The 27,892-nt window shown below is 54.0% G+C and overlaps 1 protein-coding gene across 6 annotated transcripts; it reads left to right on the top strand.

The window, feature by feature from the left end:
* Nucleotides 1-71: 71 nt before the first annotated feature.
* On the top strand, nucleotides 72-27,601 carry MXRA7 (matrix remodeling associated 7). Of its 6 annotated transcripts, none has more exons than XM_030461863.1 (6): nucleotides 72-700; nucleotides 764-848; nucleotides 6,991-7,086; nucleotides 9,008-9,068; nucleotides 12,688-12,787; nucleotides 26,280-27,034. In XM_030461863.1, the coding sequence occupies exons 1-6, from the start codon at nucleotides 153-155 to the stop codon at nucleotides 26,392-26,394; spliced, it is 1,005 nt and encodes a 334-aa protein (XP_030317723.1). In that variant the 5' UTR covers nucleotides 72-152; the 3' UTR covers nucleotides 26,395-27,034. The 6 variants fall into 6 exon arrangements, with proteins under 6 accessions (XP_030317723.1, XP_030317725.1, XP_030317726.1 ...); XM_030461865.1 differs by lacking the exon at nucleotides 26,280-27,034 and adding exons at nucleotides 15,038-15,118; nucleotides 21,817-22,971 and having other exon boundaries at nucleotides 72-848; XM_030461866.1 differs by lacking the exon at nucleotides 26,280-27,034 and adding an exon at nucleotides 27,055-27,601 and having other exon boundaries at nucleotides 72-848.
* The last annotated feature ends 291 nt before the right edge of the window (nucleotides 27,602-27,892 follow it).

Genomic DNA, 27,892 nt, shown 5'->3' with positions numbered 1-27,892 from the left:
GGTGCCGAGGAGGGGGGGCCGGGGCTGTGGGCAGGGCCCAGGCAGATGACGCCGGGTAAAGCCGGCCGAGAGCCTGCCCAGAGCCTGCCCAGCTCCGCGCACCCTCCGCGGCCGCGCAGTCGGGTCGGGCGGGCTCCGGGCAGCCGGGCGGGATGGACCTGGCCGTGGACTCGTACGTGGTCGTCTCGCTGCTCTTCACCGTCCTGGCCATCGTCCTCGCCTTCGTCTTCGTCAGGCTGCGAGGAGGAGAAGGGGAGCGGCCGGCGGAGCGGCCCCGGCAGCCGGCAGAGGAGGGCGAGGAGGCGGCGGAGGAAGCGGTAGCGGGGCCGGAGGATGAAGGGGGCCGGGTACCGGTGGAGGAGGTCGGGGCTGGCGAGCCGAGGAAGGAGGCGGTGGGCGAGCAGCGGGAGACGGCGACCGAGCCCAGCCCCGCGGCGACCGAGCCCATCCCCCCGATGACCAAGACCAGCCCCCCGGTGACCGAGCCCAGCCCCGCGGTGACCAAGAGCATCCCCCCGGTGACCGAGCCCACCCCCCCGGTGACCAAGAGCATCCCCCCGGTGACCGAGCCCACCCCACTGGTGACCAAGAGCATCCCCCCGGTGACCGAGCCCACCCTCCCGGTGACCAAGAGCATCTCCCCGGTGACCGAGCCCACCCCCCCGGTAACCGAGCCCACCCCACTGGTGACCAAGAGCATCCCCCCGGTGACCGAGCCCACCCCACTGGTGACCAAGAGCATCCCCCCGGTGACCGAGCCCAGCCCCCCGGTGACCGAGAGCATCCCCCGGCAGCTGCCCGCCGAGCCCCGGGACCCCGAGCCCCGAGAGGAGGATGCAAAGAGCAAGGTAAGGCCGGGGTCCCCACGGACCCTTCTCCGGCACCGCCGGGGTCCCCGCCCCGCAGTGTCCCTTCCCGGCTGTCGCCGTCCCCGCGGCAGTGTCGGGGCGGGAGCGCAGCGCCCGGGTTTTCCACTAAAACACGGGAGGTGTCGGCAAAAGCCAGGGTTTGCCCTGGGATGGGGACAAGTCTGTTGTCCCCGAGTGCGGCAGCAGCGGGTGGGTGGGTGTTTTGGGTTCCTTCCACCCACCGCCCCTAAAGGTATGTTCCTAAAAATAAGCAAGATAGTAAAGATGGTGTGAGCCTCTCCTGTCTGTGCATCCCAGCTCCTAGGAGGCTTTTCCTTCTCCCCAAGGCTAATCCAGGTGGTGATGGTTGTGTAGTATGTGGTTATGTGTTTATTCTTCTGCATCCTCTTTCTGTGGCTTGCTGCAACCTGTCCCCTTGCCAGCACGGGGTTCCCTTATGCTGTCCCCAGCCAGTTGTCCTTGCCTGCCCCAAGGCAAGGTTTCCCCCTCCTTCCAAACCCCAGCAGGACACTGTCCTTTAGCCCCTGGGGGAGATGGGGGAGTCAGCAGGGACGGGCATCATTGCCTGTTAGGCACCCAGTAAATCCTGCTCCAGCACTGGATCTTTTTTAGAAATAAAAGGGCCACCCAGTGTCCGTCTCCTCTTGCCTGGCTTGGCTGGGGCTCGGTGACAACCTGAGGCGCCTGAACTCACGGCGTTGGTGACTTTCTCCCAGGATGTCCCCTTGTCCCAGCGAGAGGATGAGAGCGATCGGGGGGGGGGGGGGGGGGGAGGCTCAGAGCTCCAGGAATGACGGATCCTGGCAGCGTGTTTGGGCTGGGGAGCTCAGGCCTGGGGCCCAGGCGCCTGCTGGCTGCTCTTAGCAGCGTTTGTGACCGTCCCTGACCGTATCCCCGCTGCCCCCCCGCCTTGCAGAGCATCGCCACCGCCTCACTGCGCGGCCTCGGGCCGGTCCCAGGGCTTTGTGCACCCCCCAGAGTGAGCCCTGAGCCGCTCTGGAGACCTGGATCTGCTTTCCCCTGCTCCTCCTCACCTCTTCTTGTCATTTCTGAGCCCTGGAGCTCTCCCTCTCCACTTCCCAGCACCCCTTGGCCATGGGTACAGCTCTAGAGCAGCCCCCTCCCGTGTCCCAGTGTCCTGGAAGCCACATCTGTCCCTCTGCCACATGATTTATTGGTGCCTTTGAGTAGCGGGGTCTTTGTTAAGCTGGAGAGCCCCAGGGCTGCCATTTGCCAGCTGGGCAGCAAAGATGGCTTCTCGGCCAGAGCTGCTGCAGGGCCTGGGGGTGCAGCACCCCCTTGGGACAGATGGACGTGTCCAGTGCTGCCAGAGCTCATGGTTCCTCTGCCAGCTTCTTGGGAATGTTTCTCCTCCCTTCCTCTGGCTGCCCTTCAGTCCTGATGTCTTGGAACAGGCACTGCCCCTGCAGAGGTGGTCTCAGCTCCTTTCTCCCCACTCAGGTACAGGGAGTGGGGTTTTGCATGCCTGGAAGGGAGCCCTTACTCAAGGCACGGGGAATCTTGTGTCCCCCTGAAGCCTGGCTGTGCTCCGTGGGATCGGGGGCTCTGCTGCCCTCAGCCCCTCTGCAGCAGAGTGAAGGGGACACTGGAGCTGAGCAGGGGCCAGGCCAGTTTCTCCTTCTGGGAAATGGTGACCTCACTGTGGGAGCAAGGCAGAGCAAGTCACCCCGGACCCCAGCAGCATCTCCTTGGGAAGGACTGGGGAGCAGGGCTGTGATCTGGGTGGCGGTGCAGAACTGTTGGAAGGGGGAGGGATGGTTTTTGCTGCTCTGAAAGTGTTCAGGAGCACTGGCCAAGCCCATGCATGATCTCTGCTGCCAGGAATGCTGGGTGCAGGCTGCCTGGCTGGGGCTGGCAGTGCCGGGGTGCTGGGTGGCACAGCAGAGGTGGCACAGAATCTGTGCTTCCAGCAGGCACTGCAGTCGTGTGAAGGGGGAGCAGTGCTGGGGGTGCTGATGGGGGGCAGAGTGGGGGATACCACCCCCAGTAACACAGGCTCTCACCTGGGTTCCCCTCTTTTACTCCCTGCAAATACCCTCAAAGCTCCTTCCTCTTCCTCCAGCACTGCTCGGGCAGATGTTACAGGCAGTAGCAGAGCCTGGGCAGAGCAGGGAGAGCTTTGCAGGCTCTGCCTGGCCTGCGGCAGCCGCCTTGCCGGGCACAGGGCTGCGGTCCCTGCTGTGACTCAGCAGAGGAGGCTCCTGACACCCTCGCCCGCGGGCTCCCTCCAGGCTGCTGCTGTTTTTTGGTGGTCCGGGTCAGTGAGCAGAGGGCTGTGCTTGGCACTTGCAGAGCTTGCTTTCCTTTTTTGTTTTTTCTTTTTGCTCCCCTCCTCTTCTCAGCACGTACTGGGCCGGGATGGTTCAGATTTACTGAAGGCATCAACCACGCAGCCAAACTGCTCAGGGGGAGCAGCCTCGGTGTGTTTGCTGCCTGGCCGGAGCCTGCACCCCCACTGCCTTCCCTGCACCCCCACTGCCTTCCCTGTGCCCCGGGAACCTGAGCCTGCTCAGCACCCTCAGCTGGGGGGCTCAGCTTCCCTCAGCTGGGCCAAGGCTCCCCCCCTGCCTCTCTCCAGGAGGAACCCAGGGTTGCAGCATCGTGCCCACGGCTATGAAATGAAGCAGTGGCAGAGCCCAGGAGTCCTTGTTTCCATTAACATGGTTCCCCTTGTCTCTGCTGACTCCCATCACAGAAAAAGAAGTTAATTAGTGTGTCGCTGTCTGTTATCATCCCCATCCCCAGCTCGTTAGCAGATGAGGCAGTGCTGTCAAAGCCATCCCCTGATGAAAAGCTGTTGGCTGGGGCTGCCGGGTCTTGTTCTTGAGGGAAACTGTCAGAAAACTTCCATTCTGTAACGAGTATTTCTGTCCTGGAAGTGGCAGGGGGTTCAGGGGTGGTCCAGAGCTGCTGCTGGGATCCTGTCCCGTCCGGGATGCTCTGGAGAAGGGGAGGGTGGGGGGCAGTGCCAGGCTCCCCCGTTTGCCAAGGGCTACCCCCAGCTGGTGGCTTCACAGAGAGAGAGGGGTCAAGTGGGTGGCAGTGGGGAGACAGGGGACAACTCTGGAGGTGATCCAGCAAAAGGGGACGAAGTTGCCTCTTCTGCAAAGCTCTCCACACCTTTCCACTCTGTCCCCCACCCTATCTGTGTCTTCTCGAGGCTCCCAGCACCCCTGGACACAGCAGAAGCACAAAGCACCCAGCTGGGACTCCCCCCTCACACCTCCTGCCTGCCTTCCCTCCTCCTGCCGGAGGGGAGAGCCTGCCTAATTAGTCTGCTACTAATTGGCGGCTGTGCCGACTGCCTCGGGGCTGGGGCAGGAGTTGTGCTGTTCCCGCAGCGTGGTGGGGAGGGATGAGATGCTGGGCTGCCCCTTGTCACGGGATGTGGGGCTGGACCCACACCCGCTGGGATGTGCCCGTACCGAATGTGTAGGGCTGCCAGCTGGGAAGGGAGGCAGGACGGGTGTCATCTCCCTTGAGTGGGACATGGCTGTGTCCAGGCTTTATGTTGTGTCCCCTCCGGTGGGTCCGGGAGGGTCGGGCTGGTACCGGGTCCCTTCTGGGCTGGGTAGAGTCCCAGCAGCTGGCCCAGTGACTGGGGGACTGGGGGGAGCAGATGCTGCCCACATTCTGGGGGGATGAGAGGTGTGAAGTGCTGCCTCTGTACGAGGCCTGTCCCCCCCTGGGCACCTCGGGGCTGGCAGGACCCTCACCCAGGACAGGAAAATTGCTTCATTCTGTAGCAGCTGCTTCCCTGGCTGCTGGGAGGATAGAGACCCCCAGCAGTGGGGTAAAGGGAGCTGCCCACACAGCAGCTGCTCCACTTTGCTCAGCTCTGCCCATCATTAGAATTGATATCTCTAGATATATACATATATATATATATATATATTTTTTTTTTTTAAGGCTTTTTCCTTCCCCTTTTCCTCCTGGCTTTTCTCTTGCTGGCTGGCTGTCTCCTGGCTGCTTCCTTTCCCTCTTGCAACTTCTTGCATCAGGCTTGGAGCAGAAAGTGCAGCCATAAATGGCAACATGCAGGGCCCAGGAGTTTAAGGGAATTTTCTTCCCCAGCTTTGCAGCCTGGCATCTTCCCTTTCCCCAGGGCTGCAGTGGGGCACTCATTTGCCCCCATCCTGCCCATAGATGCCAGGGTTGTCTCTATGACTGAGGACAGGGAGTGGAACACACCAGCTCCGTGGCCTCCTTGTGTCCTTTCTAAGAAGGGAAACCCATTGCTCAGAGGGTTTTGTGCCAGGGATGGAGGAACCAGGGAGGAAATGGCCAGAAATCAGCTGCAACCCAGATGATGAGGTGCTGGGGAGTTCCCCCAGGGCAGGGAGGGGGCTTGCTTGAGGGCAGAGGCACAAAGGGATATTTTGGGGGGACAACACCAAGCTCCTACATCTGAGATGTCTTCTCCTGGGTGACTTGGAGCCACCTGTGGGGTGGTGCAGCCCATGCTCAAAGTGTCCCTGGAGGTCTTGTCCTGGAGCCTCCACTGCTGGACCCAGCATCACGCTGGTGGGATATAGAAGCTAAAGGGCAGGAGTGTGTTTCTGATGGTCCAACAAATGCTTCAGCCAAGAAAAAGCCAAGAGCTGCCCAAAGCCCAAGCACAGATGTAATTGCTGTGTTGCTATTTGAGGTAAGTCACTTGTTGGGTTTTAACCCTGTGGTGGCAGGTTCTGAGCTTTCCCAAGGCACTGGTGAGCTGTGCAGAGGTGTGACCCCAATGCCAGTAGGCACAGGGGGTGCTGGGCAGTGGGCAGGAGCATGGAGCTGGTTCTTGGCCCCTCAAGGCCAGGCAGCTGTGGCCAAAAGTGTCCTCATGTCACTGCCAGCAGCAATGCCATCTTTGTTTGCTGCAGCAGCTGGCCTGGGTGGCAAGTCCCCTATAGATGCTCCCAGGTTCTGAAGTGTGCAGTCCTTTTTGTTTGTTTGCCCTTTTTTTCTGCATGGAGGATGCCTTGGTTGGGGTGTGACCATGGGGAGATGTTAGCTCACAGGCTGGTGGCTGGAGCACTCAGGTCCATGCTTCTCCAGCAGCTCCTCCTGCCATCCTGTTCACTCTTCCTTCTCTCCCCACCCTCAAAACATTCCTCAGGGCTTGCACCTGGGCTGTGCTTCTCATGGAAGAGCAGTGCCTGGGCTGCCATAGCATCTTTTTTGGTTGTCAAGTCTTCCAGCACTGTCCCAGCACTTTCACCCTGCAGTTTTGGGCATTGTCCTGCTCTCACAGAGCATCCCAGGGCACAGCAGCCCCCAGCACACCGGGGCTGGGGAGCTCTGGAATTCAGGGCAGGCTCCCTGGGGCTTTCGAGATGCTCCAGGCAGGGAGGGGCAGGGACAGGGCTGGGCTGGGCTCCGAGCAGGTTTTTTTTTTGTCCCAGCTGATTGTTTTTCAAGCCAGCCTGGTGCTGGTATTTCCCTGCAAGGTCACTGGACACGATGTCCCCGCTCCCTGCCCACGCATCCCCTCCTCCAGGGCCGCCCTCCTGGCACAGGGAGAGGGGAGAAGTTGGGCTGAGGAGCCCTGGGGCTGGGGGGAGCAGGGAGGGACAGGGTTTTCAGGGGGGGATGAGGCCGTTCTGCTTCCTGAGCTGCCTTGGGACTGAGAGGGCAGCGAATTCCCCGCTGGGGAATCACAGCAAGGAGCTTCCTGGGGGTGTTGCCTGGTGATGGAGCAGGTGGGAAGTGTTATTGAATTGAATCCCTTCCTCTTCTCTCCCTTCCCACCTCTCCCCCCTCTTGTTAACCCCCATCTGCTACATCAGCATCCTGGGCAAGTGCCTCCAGCCCAGCTGGGGCTGCTCCTGGGGAGGGTCCTGGTCCCCTGGGTTGGGGCTGCTGTGGTGGGCAGCTCAGGAGCTCCAAACCCATTCCCAGGGATGGGCATTGGAGGTCTCTGCTGTTCCTTGCTCCAGCAGCAACGCCAGGACTTGGCACGGGGGGGGGAGGCAGCCTCAGCTGGGGTGCTGGGGGTGAGGTGGGTGGCTGTCCCCACCTGGAGATGTGTCCCTAGGTGCTGATGATGGTTGCTGGAGCATGGGAAGGGCTCGGGGGATGCTCTGTGCTCAAAGCTTTTGCTTCTTTCCAGATACCACCTTTGGGTGCCTCACCTGGCTCCAGCCCTGGGCAGAAGGGACAAGCAGAGGGTGGATGTGGCCATGCAGCACTTTCCATCAAGGCAGAGGTGTGTGGGACAGGGAGAGGAGGTGTCCCTGCCTGGATGGGACACCTGGGGTAGCAGCAGCCAAGGAGAAGGGTGAAGCTTGCCCACTGCACCCTCCAGGGGGGTCTGGGTGGGCTTTTAATGGCTTGGTCTGCTTAAAGCAGAGAGGAAGAGTGCTCCAGGGGCAAATGTGCTCCTTGGGGGTGCAGGGAGTGCTGCTGGGGGTCAGGGGGTGGCACAGCAATGGCTGTGGGTGCCAGGGAGCAAGGTGAGGCAGGCAGACAGGGATGCTGAGGCTGGGGCTGTGTTTCTGGGGTTAGGGAGGGGCTGGCATCTGCCTCTGAGCCATCCAAGCAGAAAACTGTTGGGCTGCAGTCAGGCACTGGCTGCCAGGAGCAGGGGCTTCCCAGCACTGCCATGACACAATGCTCTGGCATCCCCATGGATCCCTCGCTGCTCCCATAGAACGTTTGTTGTTTGTTTGTTTGTTTTTCTATTTTCCACCCTTGAAAGCCTGAACCCCAAATTTCCCATTTGCTTCCCCTGTGAAATGCCAGGAAATGCTCAGTTCCAGGCTAAAATATCCCCTCTTGTGCCTGCTCCTGGGGGCTGAGGCTTCCCTGGGGACACCCCAGCTCACCGGGAGAGATGGATGAGAAGGGGGAACCTCTGGCCCAGGCTCACGGCTCAGTCCCCAGGGCTGAGCATCCCCACACCCTTTCCGAGGCTGCTCCTTTGGGTGCTGCCCCCACCCAGCCATTCCCGGGTGGGAAGTGCCCATCTTTGGAAGCGTGGCCCAAAATAGCCGTGGCTGGAAGGGGTGGGGGGGGTCTCGGCACCGTCTCCTTCTGGCGAGGCCGGGAGCAGGGCGGCAGGAGCAGCCAGAGAGCTGTGAATAATGCACATTCCTCACCGATGACAAAGGAACCGAGTTCTGGGTCGGGGCTGCATCCCTCTCCCGGTGCTTTATCCAGAGCTGAGCATTGCAAAGCCTCGGCTCTGCGCAGGGTCCTTCCCTCGGCTTTCTTAATTCCCCTCCCCAGGGAGAAGGATCTCCTTCTCCCTGGCTTTTCCTGGCTTGCTGAGCTCTTTCCAAGTGTCCCTGTCCTTCCTCCAGAGATGGAATTCTCCTCTCCCTGCCTGCCTGCCAGCTGCGTGGCCTGAGGAGGCAATTTGGGTGTGATAAAGCTTGTGGGAGCTTGGAGGAGGCGACCCCCAAAGCTTCCTAAATTGCTTTCCATTTAAAAAAACCAAAAAACAAACAAACCCACACCCCCCCCCGAAAGAAAAAACCCAAAAAACAAAAACAAAAAAAAAAACTCAGACAAAAACTGAAACAATCCCCCCAAAAAACCCCAACACCAAAGAGTGCTGTTTAATTGCTGCTCCTAATTGCTTCCTTGGGGGAAGGAGAGGTCAGGGGCCAGTGTGGTCTCAGGGGGGGTTGACCACTGGTCCAAAGCTCCCGTGCTTTGGGGCAGCCCCCTGGCTGCGAGGTGACTTTTGCTGGGGACCTGCATCTTCCTCCTGCTGGGATGCTCCATCCAAGCCTGCCCTGGGGACACCCAGAAGTCCTTGGGACTCAGTCTCCTTCATGTCCCCAGGCAGGGGGGGCTGTGCAGCAGGTGCTGGGGCTGGGTGGGTGCCTGGGAGGGTGCTTGAGCACAAACCTATCCTAAAAACCTTAATATCCCCTCGATTGTGGGGAGGCACTTGCAGTTCACAGCACTGGGGGAGGGGGGGACTGCAGTAAGCAAGGCCAAACCCCCCCCCTCTCCCTGCAGAAAGCAGACTGATGACCCTGGCTCATTAGTGAGCATCCTTTCAGGCTGCTAGATCCAGAGAAGAGCTGCCCAGCCCTTGCCTTTGGTGCCCTGGCTGAGCTGGGGTTCTTCAGCCCAACGCCTTCTCCTCACGGCTGCTTTGGTTTTAACTCCTCCAGGAGGAAGATCTGGACTCAGAAAATGAGAAGCTGGTGGTGAGAGAGCTGGAGGATGAGGCTGGTGAGTGCCAAGCCAGCAGCTGGGGAGATGGTGGGGATGGGTTTGAGGGGCTGAAGTGCTTGGGGATGGTCCCCATCCTGCAGGAGATTCCTGCCCTGGTTTGCTTCCCCAGGTGCCCTTGGGCTGTTTGCCATGGGGTAGCTTTGTGCTGAGGCCAAAAAGCTCCTTCTTCCCATCCAGAAGAGTCTCCAGGGGGGTTTAGGCAGAGCTGTGTTTAACTGATTAGCCAATTAGTTGATTGGAAAATGATTCATTGACTGACTGGGGTGACAACTGCTGTGCTCATAACAAAATGAAACAGATGGTGCCAAGCAGGAGAGTGTCTGAAGGGGACTCTGAGATGCTGAGGAGTCCCCAGGAGTCCCTTCCCGGGGTGGCCCTGGGCAGCTGGGGCACCAGGAGCTCTTGGGGTGCACCCTCTTCTCTGCACCCCTTTCCACTTGCTTTCTTTGAGGTGCTGGGTGGCAATGCCCTGGCTTGGGAGGATCATGCCTAATGCCACAGAGAAACAAATTGGAATCCTGGAGCTGTGCCCACAAGGTGGGGGAAGCACCTTTAGAGATGGGCTTCCCTAAAGCCCCTTGTTCCACCCCATTCTGGGTCTCTCACAGCACTGCTGATCAAGGCTATTACTGACAGGGCTGCAGGAGACCTGGCTGGAGGACTGATGGATCTGGATCCAGATCCAGATGGATGCTCATTCCCACTGCTCTGCCAGGGTCCTTGGGTTCAGCCCCACCTCAGGGCTGTGCTGACCCCACTGGGGCTCCCCCCAAGTGGCTGTGGCTCAGGATGAGGCAATGGTGGTCCCTGGCCATGGGTGGTCATCACCCCAGTGTCCTCCTTAGGCTTCTCCTGCAGATATCCCTGACCCATCTTCTGAATTCTTTACACCATGTTTAAGGTGTTTTGTAACAGGACTGGGTAAAGCTCAGACCTGAGGAGAAGGAGGATGAAGAGAGCAGAGGTAGTGGTGCTCCCTGGCTCACTCCTTCCTCCACTGTTTCTCCTCTGTCCTGCTTGGTCCTGACCCAGCTCAAGCCACTGAGCTGCTGCCCAGCCAGCCCAGGAGCAGAGAGACCCTTTGGGCACACGGTGATGCCATGGCCACTCTGTCACCAGCCACGGTGGCCAAAACCTCCCGAGCAGCCTTCTCCCTGCCTGGGGCAGAAGCTGGTGGGGGCAGAAAGATGAAAGATAAATGTTTTCTTTAATCTGAACTCACAGAGGCTCTAAGTAGGTCACCTCCTGTTTCTGTGGTGTTCTCCCTGTCCACATGGAAACCCGGCCTCCCCTTTGCTGTGTGTTTCCTGAAGTTTGTTTTCAGGCTGCAAAGAAAGTTCCTGAGCTAAGAAAACATCCAGCAAAGCAGCTCAGTGGCTCCTTCTTAACCACAGCCTGTGGGCAGGGAGATGAGCAGCCTCCTCACCTCCCTCTTATTCTCTCCTGGTGGGGTAGCAATGAAACTGCCCTTTTTGGGACAGGCAAAACCCTGAAACTCAATTTACTTGTCAGAAAACCACGTGAGGGAAGTGATTTTATTGTCCTTGAAATCAGGCAAGCTATACAAAGGCAGTAAAACAGCTCCTGCACCAGGGTAAGAAACAGGATGTCACACCCTCTTTTTTATTTTTATTATTATTTTTTTTAATTTCTTTCTCTTAATATCTCCCAAAGCAGTGGCCAGCTGAAGTTTCTCTGTGTTCTTTTATGGCCACCCAAAGGGCTGATAAGCTGCTGCTTGTTTTCAGCTGCCCAGACTTGTTTGTCTCCTGGTTTTCCCACCCAGGGAAGTGGATATGGGCAAGCTGAATGTCTGGGGCTGCAGGATTGGAGCACTGGGGTGGTTGTGTTCAGACACTTGTGAAGGGGCTAGGGAAAGAGTTTGCCTGGCTGCTGCCCCAGAAGCAATCCCAAAGGTGTTTGGGGATTAGAGAAACACTCAGGAGCAGTCACTGAGCAGTATTCCACCCAGGGATGGTCCCCAAGATCAGGGATGCAGAGGAAGGGTGGGAGTGGAGGTTTGTGTTCCATTCCCAGTACACCCAGTATGCTGCCAGCAGGGACCTTGCAGCTCAGACCCGTGCCAGCACCCTCAGCCTTGGGCTGCTTGTTTTGGACATCCCAAGTGTCCACATCTCTGACATGAGGCTCTAAGTTGGGCTTCAGGGGGGGTACCCAAGGTTTGTGAGAGCCCTGGCAGCAGCTGAGTGCTTGTATGAGTATGGGGCTGGAGAAATCCCTAAATCTGGGCAGGGGGAGAAAATCTTTAAGGGGGAGCATTGACCAAAAACTAATGGGAAGGTTCTGATGCTGAATCCTTCAGGGTGTGAGGAAGGGAGGAGAGGGGCTGTGGGGTGGTTTCATCTGGGGAGGTGGAGGAGGAAACTGTCATGAATGTGGTGTCTGCAATAGCAGCTTCCTTGGGGACAGGGACAGGTTATGTACAAGCTGAGGCTTTCTTTCCTGCCACAGAAGGCAGAAGAGTTTCACCACTCTTGAGGCCTTGCTAGTGCAAGGGATCACCCTGGATATTTGGTTTGTGGGTAATGTGCAACTTTTCAGGGCCAGGCAGATAACAGAGCAACATCTTCTTGTGGGCTCTTTAGGAGTATCCCCGGGGCTCTGAGGACTGGTGGAAACAGGAGATGTTTCTTGGGTGGATGTGGAAACAGCAGTCCTAGAGGAGTCAACGTGAGGCAGCTGAGTCCTGCAGTCCTTGAGAGATAAAGGCTCCCAGATAACCAGCCCCAGATAACCAGAGAAGGCAACTACCCAAAGCAGCTGCTCCTCTGCCCTTTGCCTTGACCTCCACTCCTCCCGCTTCCTCCCATCTCTAGGAAGATAAAAGAAGGGAGAAGTTTTTAAAAGCAAATAGTGCTCAAACCAAATCCGATTGGAAAAGGATCAGCTTTGGCTGAGAGCTTCAGGGCTCTGAATTAGCAGAGGGCTGAGGCTGGGGAGCTGGGCAGGAGAGCAGCCAGGGCTGGAGGAGGAGACCCTGGTGGCCTTTTCAGGTCTCCCTCAGGACTGGGACCCAGCTCCTGGAGCTGCCAGGGCTCAGGTCTCTTTGCAGCCCTGGGATTTGCAGCCTGACACCTCCTTTTTCCACTGCTGGGCTATGGCAGCATCCGTGAGCCCCCAGCATGGGGAAGGGCCCCTGGACAAGGGGAGGGAGAGAGGAGGAATGGAGGTCTGGAGAGGGGAAATGGAAAATGCCTCGGGGTAATCAGGGCAGGATTAGCATGTCTTGATAAGCCAAGATGGGCCTGCAAAGCTTTGAATCCAAAGAGAGCACCAGCATATGGTTCCTGAGCTGTAGGATTTATCTGTGTCTGCTTCCAGGAGGACAGTGTCCAGTGCCAGCTGCAGCTGGGACTCCTGCTGTCCTCTGGCCCAGCAGCATCCCAGCTCTCCACCACGATCCAGAGCTTCCCACACACTTCCCAGGCTTTCTGGAGACTGGAGTTGACTGTGGAAGTATCTTTTGGGGTAGCCAGAAGTTTTAGGGGTGTGTGGATGGGAGCAGTGAGAAGCCCAAGGAACAAACCCAAGATCTTTGCTCTTGGAGGTCCCTGGCTCACACCATCTCTTGCTCTCTGTCTCTCCCGCTCTCCAGCTGCAGATGAGAAGTTCTCTTTTAAATACAGCCCTGGAAAGCTGAGAGGAAACCAGTACAAGTCAATGATGACCAAAGAAGAACTTGAGGAAGAACAAAGGTGAGCTGAGTTTTCTGTTTTGTTTTTTTTCTTGCCCAAGGCCAGCTGCTTGATGTCCTCTTGAAACAAGCTGGCTGTGTTCAGACCTCTTTGTCCCCAGACTGCTTCAACAGCCTTGGGTTTAATGTCTCATTGCACCATGACCCAGACCTCTCCCACCCAGGAAAAAAATAAGAACAAATCAACTCACCCTGATTAAGGAGGTAGAGATACCTTGGGGTTGTTCAGGCTCCTCTTCTGGGTGCTCAGACCACATTTCCCAGCTGCTGTAGTTCCCTGATCCCATCAGTGCCACAGGAATTTACATCTGTAGAGGACCTGATCTCTGGCTCCTTCTCCAACCTGAGGACAGGGACACAGCTGAGTGGAGCAAAGTGAGTGAGCTTGGAGCTTTGGAGTTCACTGATGGGGCTAAAACTGGGAATGTCCATACCCAGGGATGGCTCCTCTGCTCTAAGTGATGTGGGGGATTTGCCACACAGTGGCCCTGCTAGAGAAGGAGAATTGTCCATCTCTTTGTTTTGTTTTTTTTTACTAAAATTTCCTCCTGAGCTTGAGCCCTACCTGAAGACAGGAAGAGCCTGTCCTGCTGCTGAAAACAAGCTTCTCAGCTCAACATTTCCCAGTCTAGATGAGGGAAATCAACCCCAACCTTGCACCTCAAGCAGCAAAGCCCTATCCAAAGCCTTTCTATGCTGTGAATTTTCTGCCCAGGTGCAGAGGGAGGGAACCAGAGCCCATGGGCAGCCAGAGGTGTGAAACCACCTTAGCAAGGGCTTGGTTTTGCAGGCTGCTCCCCAGCAGATGTGTGCAGCTCACAGCCCTTCCCTCCTAGGCAAACTGCAGGGAACTGATTGCCCAGTGCTGGCTCCAGAAGCCTGGGAGATGTTGTGTGCTCAGGGCTGTGGGACCTGATTCTGCCCCTCCGTGCTGTGCAGCTCCTGGAATGATCTGGGGGGGATTTGTCACTTCTTGCTGGGGATGCACCACAACCAGAGTGGTGTAAAGGCTTGAGTGGGAATGTGAGCAGAGCAGGGAAAGGGAAGGTGGAGGGATCCCAGCTCCAGGGTGTGCAGCTTAAATCCAGAGACCTGTCCCAGGGCTGGCACAGAAATGTCCTCACCCAGGTGGCACACAGGGCTCCGTGCAGACCTGCAGCTCTCTTCATATCAAACCCAACTTTCTTCACAGCTTCTGGGCTCCCAGTTGGCCTCAGATCTTGGGTTTCACCTGCCTTGGAGCACTGCCAGGAGCAAAGATCTGTGAGGGCTTCTGTGCTCTGTGGTCAGCAGCAGAAATGAGCTCTGTGTTCCTCTGGTGCTGGGTTGATTCTGCAGTGGAGGCATCAGGAAAAATGTTTTCTTTCTTCCTTTTGTTAACTTGATCCTGCCTGAAGCCCCCAGCCTAAGAAAGGCCCAGCAGATCTGTTGGCATCCTTGAAGTTTTCACTTGGGGAGGGGGGTGGTGGAAGGAACTGAGTGGGTGTGAGTGAAACCTCCGTGGGAATTGTTTGGTATAATCCTTCCAACCACCAAGGCAAAAGTCTGCTTGCAGCAGGGAATCTCAGCCCCTTTGCACCAGCAGCTCCATCCAAACCAGCTGAGCAATTGCTGCTCAGGTTTTCAGGGCCAGGAGTCCTGCAGGGCCTTGGGCTGGGTCCTTGGTGCTGCTGTCACCTGGGGACACGGAGGGGACACTGAGGGGACGTTGTCTGCAGACAGCAGTGGCACAGGGGGGTTGTGCTCAGAACCAGCTCCAGGAGGTGCTGGACCTTTCCTGCTCATGTGGGACCTCCCAGGCTTTGCTGATCCTGTCTTGCTGGTGTCATCCCAGAGCAGGACACCCACCTGGGGCTGATGGACACTGCCAGCTCCCTTGGAGGCTCTCAGCTGAAGGCTATTGCCAGGCGTGGTTTTCCTCCTGCTCCTTTATTTTCTCCTCTTCCATATTTGTGTTGTTCATTTCCTTAAGGCAGCTTTGTGAATTCTATTTCTTTTTTGTCTTGCTTTGTTGCTGGCTTCCTGTTTTGTTGTTGTTTTTTTCCCCTTAAACCTTCCCTGTGGCATCAGCAGCTTCTCATTTCAGGCCTGGCAGGTGGTGTAAGGGGGCAGGGCTGCTGCCAGGTGAGCAGCTCAGCCCAGTCCTCTATCCTTCCTCTGGCTCAGCAGTCCCATCCCTCTCCCTGATTCCATGCACCCCGACCATGCTGCTGCCCTGCTGTGACCCAGGTTTGCCACCTTTATGTTGCAGGATTGAGCTGACTTCTGATCTCACATCTCTGTAGCAAGTACCTTAGGTCCTCGGCCACAAACATTCTTGCAAATCTTTTTGGTAAGGACATGCTGTTTCTTAGAAGTAGTGGTACCACTGGTAACATCTGCTAATGTGGTTGGTTTTGTTTGGTTTGGTTTTTTGGTTTGTTTGTTGTTTTTTCTTTCCTTTTGGGTCCCGTTTTCTGGGGGAGGGTTTGTTTCTGAGCTGCAGTTGAATCCCTCTCCCACCTCCCCCACCATGTCCTTCCCTCTTCCTTCCTCATAACAGATGACTGAGTCCCTTCCCTCTGCCTCCATCTCACTTTCCATGAGCTCTCCAGGGGGAATGGAATGGGGGCTCTCACGTTTGGATCCTCACCTCTTCCCCCTTGGCTGCCTGAAGTTGGACATCCCACAACTTCTGCTTCCTCGTTGGGAAAATCAGGGTTGCTGAGTGAGTGGCTAGTGAGTCCTGGGCTGAGTTGCCCAAGCTGAGGCAGGCTCAGGCTTTGCTTCTAGCCCTCCAGCTTCCCCAGGGACCAACGGGTTCCTGTATGAAGCAGCCTGTAAGCAACATCCCAAACACACAAGTGGGGGTTCCCCAGCCCCCCTCTGGGGCTACTTGTGTTGAAGTGGTCCTTGAGCCTTAACTCATCCCTGATTTTGGAGGTGCCATTGAAAGAATGACCTCCCTTTTTCCAGGAAGAGCTGTAGGACTTCAGACAGGAAAGGAGAGGAATGCAGTAGATTGGATTTATTTAACAAAAAAACCCAAACCCACTTCTGCTCTAACCTGCATCACTCCAGAACCTGGGGTTCTTTTGCCCAGTACTCACTTGAGTCTTGTAGCTTTAAACTGGTGCTAAGTCTGGACTACAAGGGGAAGGAATGTGCCCTTTACTGAGTGGTGCAACTTCCTGGTTCTGCTGACTTCAGTCTTAAAAACCAGAGGGAATTTCTCAGTGAGGGAGCAGGACAGTCGAGCTCGCTTCAAACCCATCTGCACAGGTGCTTGATCCACCCGGTGGGTCCCAAGGACTCCTGGAAGAGAAGCACCCAGCACCTGCACCCCTGAGGGAGAAAAACACCCTGGGCAGGAAGGAGAAGAGGGCAGGGGAAGGATTCAGCCCTTTGTTGAGCCAGCACAGTGTATTTCCCAGACCTCTCTCTCCTGCGTCTGAGGCTTTTGGGCATCTATAGCCAAGTGTAGTGCCACGGTGCTAAGCAGCAGTTTGGGCTGAAAAATACAGCAGTGTCCCTGTGCCAGCAAGGCTGAGTGGTGTAAGCAGGAGGGACAGCCCATGAGGACTGACTGATGGGTGCTGCTGAGCACCTCCTGCAGGTGAGGGAGGAAGAGGAAGGGCTCCTGGTGTGCCTGCAGAGCCTGGCTGCATCCAAGTGGCCTCTTGCTCACCAAACCTCCCTGGAAGTTGAACGAGGTCAGTGGGGATTTTTTGCAGTTGGAAATGAGTCTGAGCAGGAGTCTGCTGAGCACTGACAGCTGCAACCAAAGCTCCACTCAGGGTAAAAGAGAAAGCAGTCGGGAGAAATGATTCTCTTGGGTCTTGCTCTCTGCTCTCTCTCTCTCTATGAGGCAGGGGAGGTCCCAGCCAAGTTTTGGTGCTGCTGAGAGCTTGAGCTGTCTGTTCTCTGTCCTGGCCACTCTTTGGGAGGTGTGTTGGCTGGAGAAAAGACCATCCCATCTGATGGTCTGTGAAAGGTCTCTCCTCTCTTTTGCTTCTGGGATTCAGGAGGAGGTGGGGAGCCAGAAGCTGTCCTAGGGGGGGGGGGCTCTGTGAGGGCACCGTGCAGACCCCCTGAGCAGGATCCAAGTGAATGGCACCAAAGTGCTCAGACATCCTGTTCCCTGGTGCATTCATGGATGGAGCAGCTGATCCCACAGCTGTCTCTGTAAGAGTGGAGAAGATAAGGGATGGCTGCCCAGTTTCCTTGCCAATGGGCTCAGTTCCTGCAGCCAGGTGACCCATCCCAGGAGAATATTCCCCTGCCTCTCAGCCTTCTATATAGGCATAGATGGGTCAAGGAGGCACTGCCTGAATCCCAACTGGATTGAAACCCAGGGCTCAGCTGCAGCTTGGAATTCTCATGCAAGGAGAATTGGCTGGCTGTAAATCTCATGCCCAGTCCTTTTCTTGTTGGAAATCTAACAAGAGAAAACTGAGGGGTTCAGAGTGCCCTTGCTTAGGAGACACTGAATCAAACTGGGCTTGGCCCCTGGAGCTGCAGCAAGGCAGGGTGCCCTGGATGGAGCCTGGCTCTAGGGAATGGCAGAGAGGAGAGACCTTTCCCTGCTCTGCCAGGCATCCTGGATCAAAGTAGGAATCAGCTGTGGCCTGGGGGAGAATCGTGCTGGGGTTTGGTTTTTGAAGGAGACAATGCTTGTGATGACAGCTCTGGAGCACACATGGGCAGGAAGCAGCTGCAGGGGTTCAGTGATTGTGTTGACAGACCTTGACCTATTTTGAACATCTCCATGACTGGCCCTCCAAAAAAATAAGTGGGTGGACTGGGCTGGGGGAGGTTGCTTTTTGGGAGAGCTCTCCATCTGCATCTGTCCCTGCCCACCCCCTGCATTGCCATCACATAGCCCTGGCTTGCTTGCCTGGACATCTTCCTCCTCCTTCTCCTTTGCCAACCTTCACCCCCCACCTAGCAGCTTTGCTGTCCTGTCCAGCATGATGCTTCTTTTGGATGAGGGAAGCTGGTAAGTTTGGGATTTCTTTGGGGTTTTATTGTTTGCTTGCTCTTCATCTTCTGCAGCACGATAGTCACCCTGGGCTGAGGGAGGAGGAGCAGCAGGAAGGGATCCCAAAGCCTGGGGCCATGGGACTCTTCAGGCCAGGCTGGCCACTGGTCCCTGGGGCCACCAGCCATGGGAATGGCACCAACCCGAGGCAAAGCTGCCTTCAGCCCCAAAACACCAAGAACCCTGCCCAGGAGGAATGATCCCTTCCCACCTGCCTCTTGTAGGAAAGGGGTGTTGTGTATTTGGGGGTCCCCACTCAGCTCCCCCTGCTCTGCTGCTCTCTCTGTAGCTTCCAGGCTCCTCTTGTATGAGGAGGGAGTTTCCTGGTGGCCCAGCACTTCCCTGCCTCCACCACCCCCCTGGGGAAAATGCCTTCTGACCAAGGAGATGTCAGTGGATGTGAGCTCTGGCCCTATTTATAGAGCATCTGGTTTGAGTCATGAGTCCCCAGCAGCTTTTAAAACTGAGGAACTCAGGATGCCTCCCTCTGAAACCCAGGGAAGGGGAGGTCAGGAAGTCCTTTCCCCATCTCCTCCTCTCCCATCAAGGAGAGGAAACTTTTCCAAGTTCCCCCATAGCCTTTGCCAGGTGGGAGTCTCCAACCCTGCCCTGGCATGAGATTTCAGCCCAGGCAGCAACTCTGCTTGAGCCCCAGAGTCTTCCCTTTTGGCTGTGCTCCTGAATTGTCCCAGCTCATGGCTGCTTCTCCACATCTCTCTCACACAATGCTCACAACTTTGTCTCCAGCTGCTTCTGCTGAACCCTGCATGGCACAGGGCAGTTTGTCCTTCTCTCCCTGCTCTGCCTCTCCTGTGCCTGGGGGGACCTCAGGGCATCATCTCCCCCCAAACCTGGCTGTGAGCACAGAGACTGAGTGATGGAGGAGAGCTTCAGCCTGGCCCATCCACAGCTTTCCCCACAGTGCTGGTGTTGGTTTGGGGGTCAGGAGCATTGAGAGGGGATGGACATGCAATGAAAGAGCTGCTCATGACCCCTTAGGTGAGCTGGCCAGGAGCTTGAGCCACTTTCCTGGTCATGTTCTGGACATTTTGGCTGTTGCTGCTGGGAAATGTGGGAGGTTTCTGTCCTGAAGCAGTGGTGGGTGGGTAAGAGCAGCTCAGGGGGTGCTGACTCCTTGCTGGACCCTGTCCTGAAGGCAATGGGACTTTTGCTCCCTGGTCATCAGGCTCTGGCAGCCTTGGCTGCTTTCCTGGTGTTCCTGAGGTTGTGTGCACCTTTCAACTTCTCCATTCCACTGGAGGAAGTTTGGATTTGTGTTGATGGAAGCTCCCTCTGGTACCTCTCACTCTCCTGCTCTTTCCTGCACACTGACTGTCTCTCCCTGTTCTGCATTTAAGTTTTCTCTCTCCACGTTTTACTTGTTGGCAGAAGCAACTGGCTTAGATTTAGTATGTCCTTCTTTATGTCCCTCCTGCAATACCCCAATCCTGGCCAAGACCTGGCCCATGGTCACTTCCAGAAATGAGATGGTAGCTGTCCCAGTAGCAGAGAAATGGGAAGCAGTTGTGATGGGACCATTCAGGAGTGAAACAGCAGGGAGGGAAGTGGCTGGGGTGAGCTTCACCACGAGTTCCCAAGTCTGCCCAGGGCTTTTTCTCACTGGTATTAACCCTCAAGGGTCAACTGAAGCCTGTCTGGAGTGAGAAGAGTCTGGAGCCAGATTGTCATCTGCCTTCTTTGCCAGGATTTCAGACCAGAGGACTGATGTTCCTGAGAAACCTGTTCCCTCTACCAGGAGAAGGAGCTGAGAATGCTCCAGCACTTCTGAAAATCAGCTTCCTGAGTGACACTTTTTCTGAGAAGGACACAAGGGATTACCAGAGGTTACAGCAAGATGCTCTGATCCAGGACTCCTTTAGAAAAGTCTATGGATGGACTTCAGGATTTCCTGACCTCCTGCTGTGGATTTTGCAGGTGTGAGGGATAAATGGAGAAGGGGATGCCACCATTTGTCACTGCTGGGATGCTCTCTGCTCTCAAAGACAAGAGGTTCCTGCCCTTGTGCTGATGCCGTGGCTGAGCTGGAGTGAGGGGAATGTTAATGAAGGCATCAGAAGGACACAGGTTCCATGCTTCAGGAGAAGGAAGGTTTTTTGATACCTCCAGCACCTCCTTTGTAATCCTTATTCCCCCTTCCACAGGACCATGTCCAGCTGGCAGATTGTGCATTTTGCTGACTCAGCCCACAGCTGGAGCCAGAGCAGAGATATTTGGATAATTCATATGTGAAGAGAGGATATGGTTTTAGCAAAAGAAGACCCTAGCCTGGCTTGATTAATTTGCTGCCGAGGCACATGCTGATCAGCTTCATTTCAACATCCAAGGCAAATGGAAGGGAGGGAGGAGCCAAGGATAAGGAATGCCTCACAGCCTCCACCCCGAGCTCATTTAAGTCTCTCTGGCTTCATGGCAGCAGTGACAGAGCTCAGGGAAGTTGTGTGGCCCGAATGTCCCCAGGGATGGACTGCCCCATGCTTCTTAGTCTAAACCCCCTTAGAACTTGCTCCAGGAGCAGAAAGGGGTATCCCTGTTGTGCAGATGGGGAATTTATGGCTCTAATGGACATCTTCTAGTCAGTTCATGCTTGCTTTAAGCTCTTCCTACCCCAGCTGTCAGCCTGGCCCTGTCCTGGAGGTGAGTATCCCTGTGAGGGGCTGCAGGCTGCCACTGAGCCTCAGCCACCCTCCCTGCTGTGTCCTCCATCCCTCCCTGCTCCAACTGCAGCATCCTGGAGGGGACCTCTCCTTCTGGGCCCCCACAGCAAGGAGCTTATGTCCTCACATGTGAAATCTGATTATGCTGGTGTGACTTCAGCAGGATGATCCCAGCCCCAGCGCCGCGAATCCCGCGGAGCGATTATCCACCCCGGAGAATTCCTGTTCCTTGTCCTAGGGGGCAGCTGCTGAGCCTCCCCACTCACCCCAGCCCCAGGAGATGCTGCACCCTCCATCCCCCATCCTGGAAGTCACCAGCTGCACTTGTGAGGCTGCTGGAGAAGGCAACGTTTTGCAGAGGAGTGAGGAAGATGCTGCAGAGGAGTGAGGAAGAGGCTGGGGCTGGCAGGAGCAAAGGGTTCAGGTGTTGGTGAATCCAGTCCTAGAGAGTTCAGGAGGAATTAGTCTGGGGTGCTTCTGTCTGTGTTTCTAAGTGCCCAGATAATGTGTGTTGTAGCTTTCCTCTACCTCAGTGCAGGTCTCTGTGTCCAGGGGCAGTTGAGGTGTATTTTCCACATACACCACTCGGGTGGTTCCCAGTGCAGGTGCTGGGGCAGGAGGAGCAGAGTGTCTGAAGGGTTCAAGCTGAGAACAAATGAGCCAGGATTTTTAGCTCTGGTGCTGCCATCAACAAGCTGCAAGACCTCAGGGAGTGCCTGGATGTTGCCACCCACAAAAAACACATCCAATCATCTCACCCTCCATCCCTGGGACACCAGGAGAGCTTCCCACCAAAAGGAAGCCTTGTGGCCTGCAGAGAGTCTTGGGTTTTGGGTTTTTTCCTTCTTCCCTTTTACAGACACATCTGTAGGATGATTGAGAAAGATCAGCCTGTTCAGGTGTGAAACCAGTTCCTGGCTCATCTGGTTGCAGGTGGGAGAAGGAGTTTGGACTGGACAAGGGTGCCAGCAGCCCAGGGAGGCTCTGCACAGGACAGTGAGGCAGTAACCTTGGGAGGCAGTGAGTCAGGGAGGCTTCTCCAGCTCTTATCAGTATGGCAGAAGGGTTGTAGCTTTGATTTGCTTCCAGATGAGAGGATTTACACCTCTGCTTGGGGTCTGACTATCCTGCTGCAGCTGATGAACCCAAGAGCCTCCTCCTTAAAGAAATGAGGTTTGCAAACAGGGGCTTGTTCTGCCCTGATGTGGAAAGTTGCCTTCCCCCAACCCCGTGACACACACTGAGTTTTCCCCTGCCTTACTTGTGTGAATAATAATGAACAAACCTGAGGGGTGAAATTGCTGAAATGATTTCTCTCCCTGTTTCTCTTTGCAGAACTGAAGACTATATGAAGTTGTCCCTAGCCTCCTCCTAAAGGCATCCCTTGGCATCTTTAAAGGCTTGAGAGAAATACCAAAAACAACCAAAAACACCCATAAGAGAAATCCATAAACCCTCAAAATATGGGATCCCCTCTTGTTCTGAAGTTGAGTTCTCCAAAAACTCCTGTGGTTTCAAGTTTCAGGAGAATCTGTTGTGTGGCTCCAGGGACCACTGGGCCCAAGCAGTGATTTGAGTTGTGTTTGGGGGCCTGGGATGAACCTTCCTCCCTTTCCCCCAGACAGAACCCAAACTGGACACCAGCTATGCAGCAAGCCTATCAGTTGTGTTCATTCCCATGTATTAGGCCTGCCATGGAATTTATGCTCCTTTACTGGGGTAGGCAAACCACAGCCCTTCTCCCAGACCAGCCTGAACCTTATACCAGACTATCAAGTTGTTTTTCCCTGGGGCCAAGCTCCTCTTTCTGGCTGGAGGGGGTGGGAACTGCCTATGATTTCTCATGTTGTACAATGCTGCTTCATCCTGAGGGCTGGAGGGACAAAGTGGGATCCAGCTGAGGGATGGCAGATGGCAGCTGGACTGGCTCAGGTCTGGTTTCTGTAATTATTTTAGCAGAGAGCTGATCCTGTAGGTAAACAGAAGACTTGAGAAGTGACAAAGATGGAAAATGTAGCAGTTTGGCCTGTGGTGGAGGTTTAGGAGACTGAGCTTTGCCCGGTGTTCATATCTGGATTCTCACCTTTCCCTACTCTGGTTCCCAAGAGAAGAGACCCAAGGAGTTAGCTATGGCATCAGGGGTTCCCTCTGGCTCAGGATGAGATAGTGGGGTCCTGGAAGAGACACCCTCCCCATTCCTCTGCCTGCTTGCTGTTCCCATGCCCTCTTCTCTTGCCAGCTCTGTGGTTTGTCCACAGGAGACAGAGCTCAGCATTGCTCCTCAGCTCTGTCCCACGCAGAAGATGAATTCAGCTCTACCCCTGCTTCAGCTGGAGCAGCTTTCAGATCAAACCCAGCTGGCTTGTGAGAGTGAGAAGAGGGCCCCTGTCCCCTAATCCTGCTGCAGAAACAGCAGGCTGGCTGGGGATGTGTCCTTCCAAGTTTCTCCCTGGCTGCAGGACAACAGCCCCTTGGCTAATGCTGCAAACATATCAGAAACCCACCAGGCTGCTTTTTCCCTCCCCCCTTTTTCAGTTCCTATGCAGACAATACTTGAAACCTTGTCCACAGTTGTCTTTTCCAGCACCTGGGGTTGACAAATTCCTCCTAAAAAGGCTCCTTGAAAGAACAGCAGGAGGCTTCAGCTTTAGAAGAGGCTGGGCTGCCCTTTCCTAGCCTGACAACTGCAAGTGTGTTCAGTGGTTTGCATATGAATTGGGGCACATCTGGACCCCCTGCTTCACCACCCTGCTGGTACAGCTGCTGTCTCCCTCGGTGCTGGCTGCCTCTGTGTCCCCAGCACCCAACTATGCAAAGAATGCCTTATATACCTTGTGTTTAAGTGACATGGCAATATGTACATCCAGCAAAGTCTGTAGCTGAGTCCAGGTTTTTGCTAGTGGCAGTGAGTCAAACTCTTTCTTCTACTCAAATGGCTGTCTGGGTGTTTTTTTTACTTTTGTTTCGTTTTGTTTTGTATCTGATGGTGGCTCTTATACCAAGGACTGTCATTCTAGTGGCTTGAATCTGTAAAAATTGCCTTTGTTTGGTCCAATAAACCTTTGAATAGTTTATTTGGTTTGATGCTTGTTCTCCCTGACTTCAGCAGCTTATTGCTTCCTCCTCAAGAGGTCTGTGTTGAAAATCTGGATTTTAGGTTTGAGGCACGTTCTGCCCTCCTATGGCTTTTGCTACATAAATTATTCCATTGCCTTCCTTAACACCAGACCAGTGGCAAAAGCCTGGGATTTTCCCTTATTTCTGCTGGAGAACACAGAGTGTTGCAGCAAGGGCCTGGTCTTGTTTGGCTGGGGAGGAATTAGCAATTTTCCCAAGGATCTCTGCCCAGGATTTCTGCTGCTGTGACCACGGATGCTCAGCAGTTCCTGACACAGAGATCTCCTTTAACATACCTGTGGCTCAGTGCCCCAAACGTTCAGTTAACTGTAAAATGTTTTGGACTGAAATGTCTGAAAGGAGCCTCAGGGAGTTACAGGTGCAAATTCAATTGCCTATCAAAAAGAATTAGGCTGCTTTGAAAAGCCTTAATTAATCTATTTTGTCAGCAATAAATAAAATCCTGCTTGACCTCCTGAATCCAGGTAGTTTTGAGGACAGCACTTGTGGGAAGAGAGAATTATTTTACTTGTAAATGAGGTAGGTTTCATCTCAAATCATAAAAAAACCCACAACCTGGAGCAGTGCAGAGCTGTTTTACAAGGTTGCCTTTGATAGGAGAAGCTCATGTTTGAAATCAGTGTTGTGTTTTTGATGCCTTGCTCTTCCTTCCCAGGCTCTTTTCTCTCTTTATCTTTGTTTTGCTCTCACTTTGTTGTAGATTGTGTAGCACAGAGAAGCAGCAGCTCTTTTTTTATTTCTGTTTTGCAAATGCACAGTCATGATGTTCCAAGCTGAGGGGACAGCCAACAGGCATTGATGCTGCACTTAAAGAGAGGGAATATTGTTTGTGAGCTTGATTTTGCAAGTTGAGAGACAAGGAGACAGGCCCTGGGGGAGGTTTCAACAGTGTTAATGTCTGAAATAAGGAGCAAGAGATGCAGACCTGTGTGGAGCACTCCCAGCTGGCATTTCAGACCCATGAGGCAAGGCTGTGTATTGAATGTCTTTGCACCAGACTGGAAATGTGCCCTCTGGTGCTCTAAAATAAAATATTGATCACTTCACGCCAGAGCTTCTTCTCCTCTCTCCTGGAAAGGGCACTTGGGTGCTTTTCATGTTGGGCACAAAAAATTTACAGCTGAGCCAGACAAATCCAGGCAGAGTTTGACAGCCTCTGGCCAGACCTTTTCATAACCAAAAGATCCCACATCATTATTAGGATACGTTTGGCCTTAGGATAATTGGGATAATTGCATTTTAATTGCAATAGAGGGAAAAAAAAAAAAAAAAAAAAAAAAAAAAAAGGGCCAATAAGGGTTCTTTTGCCAGGATCTGCTTTTTTTCCTGCCCTGCTGCTGCAGTGGTGCTGAGAGAGCAGCCAGTTCCTGCGTCTGCTGGGGCTTAGCCCTGGAGAGGGTCCTGGAGATAGAAGACTTCACAGGGTGAAAATGGGGAAGTAAAAGCCAGAGCCTGTGATTTTATCCCAGGTATAAATGCTGAAGAAGCAGGAGGAGCTGGGAGTGCAGCAGGTCTGGGTGCTGAGGCACTGGGCTACTGGAATTCTGGCCTCACAGTCCCAGACAAAAAATGAGCCTTGAGGCTGCTTCTCCCAACCATAAAGCACCACAACCTCCTTAGTTCTTTAAATTTCACCCCAGAGAATCAGGGATGTGCCAGGCAGTGCTGCAACCTGCTCCCAGTGTGAACAAACCAGCCCAGAGCCAGCCTTACCCCACATTCATTTTGCCCTAGAAAGGGGATTTGTAGGATTTGTAGGCAGTTGCATCAGTTTGTGAGCTACTTGGTAACAACTGATACCTCTGTGCTGCCCACCCTGCTGGATCCCTGAGTGATGATGTGTGACCAAACCTTCCCATAAAGCTGCCTCAAGTAAAGCCCCATGACAGACCCCAGACTGTGCTGCAGGACAGAAATAAAACTGGTTACCTGCTTCAGGTGCTCAGGGTATCAGCTGGTGTGGGGAGAAAGGTGTTAATCATCTACTCTGGCATTTATTAGGGCTGGAAATCTAAGCTAGGTGGTCCAGTGGTGTTCTGGGTTGAGGATCTCTGCCCACACAGAGGTGACCTTGTTGCTGGACTGGTTACAGGAATCCAGCTCACCAGTTGGCATTGGCAGATGAACTCTTGAATCAAACCAGATTTCTATCTGTGATCTGATCTTCCAGTGGTGGCTCAAAGTGAAGGCAGTCTGGTCTGCAGCTCTAAGGCAGGGTATGCATTTCAAGTTAATAGGTATTCCTGAATTACTGTGTAACTACTGACCCCCAGAACAGATTGAAAGGACTCTGCTGATGGAGCAGTTTCATCATGGAGTCTGCTGAACTGGGACTTGGTGGCCTTACTAAATTCCACGTCGTGTTATCCTGATACTTGGAGCATGCCTAAGCTCTAAGGAGCTGCAAAGCTGGCTTTAAAGCAGTTTGTTTTATCTCCATCTTTAAAGAACTGTGGAGAGATGTGCAGGGAGACTGGAAAGATGGGAGGGTGGAGGAAGGAGACCAAGAGGCAATCTCTTCCTCATCTCACCTGGGCAGGTTTTCTGCAGCCAGGAAAAATCACCTGTGCTTGGCCTTGGGTTTCATTTGACCATGGTGCTCTTGCTCAAAGTGCTTTCTGGGGTCTGGCTATTCCTACTTCTTCTTTTCTTCTTGACAGGGTTCAGAGAGAGCAGCTGGCTGCCATCTTCAGGCTGATGAGAGAAAAAAGTGACACATTTGGAGAGATGTCTGAAGGAGACATGAAGGAGCAGCTTAGGCTGTATGATATATAACCTTGCAGCCAGGGAAGACTATGCCCAAAAAACATCTCAACCCTTATTCATGCAGCACACTGGAGACTGTAGTGCTATAAATATGTTTTGGTAGTTATTATCCTGCAGTTCCAGTTTGTTTTGCAGACATGTGTAGTCCTGTGATATATATATATATATATTTCAAAAGACTTGTAATTTCTCACCCTTTTTATATCCTGTCCTTGAAGAGTTATTGTGATATTTTCATCTCATGCAGAGATCTTTACCTCTTTCTGGCTGGGTTCTGTGCCTCAGCCATGCAAAGCAGTTCAACTCACAACTTCTGGCCATGCTTTATAAAGCATCAACTTTCAAACCTAGTCTTTAACAGTTTGATATCTGAAGAAAGCCAAGGATGATAGATGTCAAAGGGATGAAACCAGAGGAGTCATAGAATAACTCAGGCTGGAAGGAGGTCTGTAACCCAACCTCCTGCTCAAAGCAGCACCAGCTCTGAGATCAAGCCAGGTTACCCACGGCTTTGTCCTATCAGGTCTTGAAAACCTCCAGAGATGGAGACTGCAGAGCCCCTCTGGGCAGAGAGCTTTCCAGCCTTACAGCCAGAAAACAAACAGCCAAAGGCAAAGGATTATTACTGCAGGGGCTGGAGGTGAGTGGCCATTCTCATCTCCTTGGCAGGAACACTTCATCCTCCTTCCTGCTGGCTTTTTGAAACAAATCCAAGTTGGTTCCTGCTGCCCCTGCTGAGTTCATCACCACGGCTGAGAAGAGAGCTGCTGACTTCAGCCTGGGATCACAGACACCTCCTCAGCTCTTGACACTGCTAAAAGCATTTTTCCAGGCACCACGGTGTCCACTTCAGATCTTCTTCACCTAATACAGAACTGTAAGAAGCTCAGTCCTTAGGAAATCTCAGTGAATTTATCAAGTGTTTTGAATGGTCTTGAGCAGCCTGTGGTGGTTTGGATAGAGCCCATCAATGAGTGCTCCTCATTTTAATTGAGTGTCTTCTGGTGTTCTTATCTCTCCTATGAAATCCTGTTAAATACTCTATTATCAGGAAGGATTGTCTCAGTTTTAATAACCGTAGACAAATGGAGGCAACGTTTTCTGACCCAGCTTTGGGGAACAGTCTCTTAAAAGATTAGGTTTCCTTTGTTTTGTGTAATCCTTTTGAGTCTGGGAAAACAAAAATCTTGTTACCTGGTCACTGTTTCCCACTACAATATATTCTACTGCACTATTTGATTTTTGAGAATTATTTTATCTTCTAATTGTTCTCACTTGGATTAAAGCATATTTATTATGAAATCAAGCTGGTTGGCCACCAGTCATGACTTCATCTAGATGGAATGGCTGAAAATTACCTTCTCTTGTTCAATATGAAAGAATTAAGTGGAAAAAGGACTCTCGGGATGTGAAATATCAAGCAGACTGCTGGCTTGCTGTGTTCCTAGGCCACAATTTCCTTTGTCAAATTGTTTAAGGGGCAAAACGTAGAAAATTTGTATCTGGG

This window comes from Calypte anna, chromosome 18 (genome assembly GCF_003957555.1).
Source record: "Calypte anna isolate BGI_N300 chromosome 18, bCalAnn1_v1.p, whole genome shotgun sequence".
NCBI classification, from domain to species: Eukaryota; Metazoa; Chordata; class Aves; order Apodiformes; family Trochilidae; genus Calypte; species Calypte anna.
Note: the sequence above shows the minus strand (reverse complement) of the source record. Positions and strands in the feature narration are given on the sequence as shown.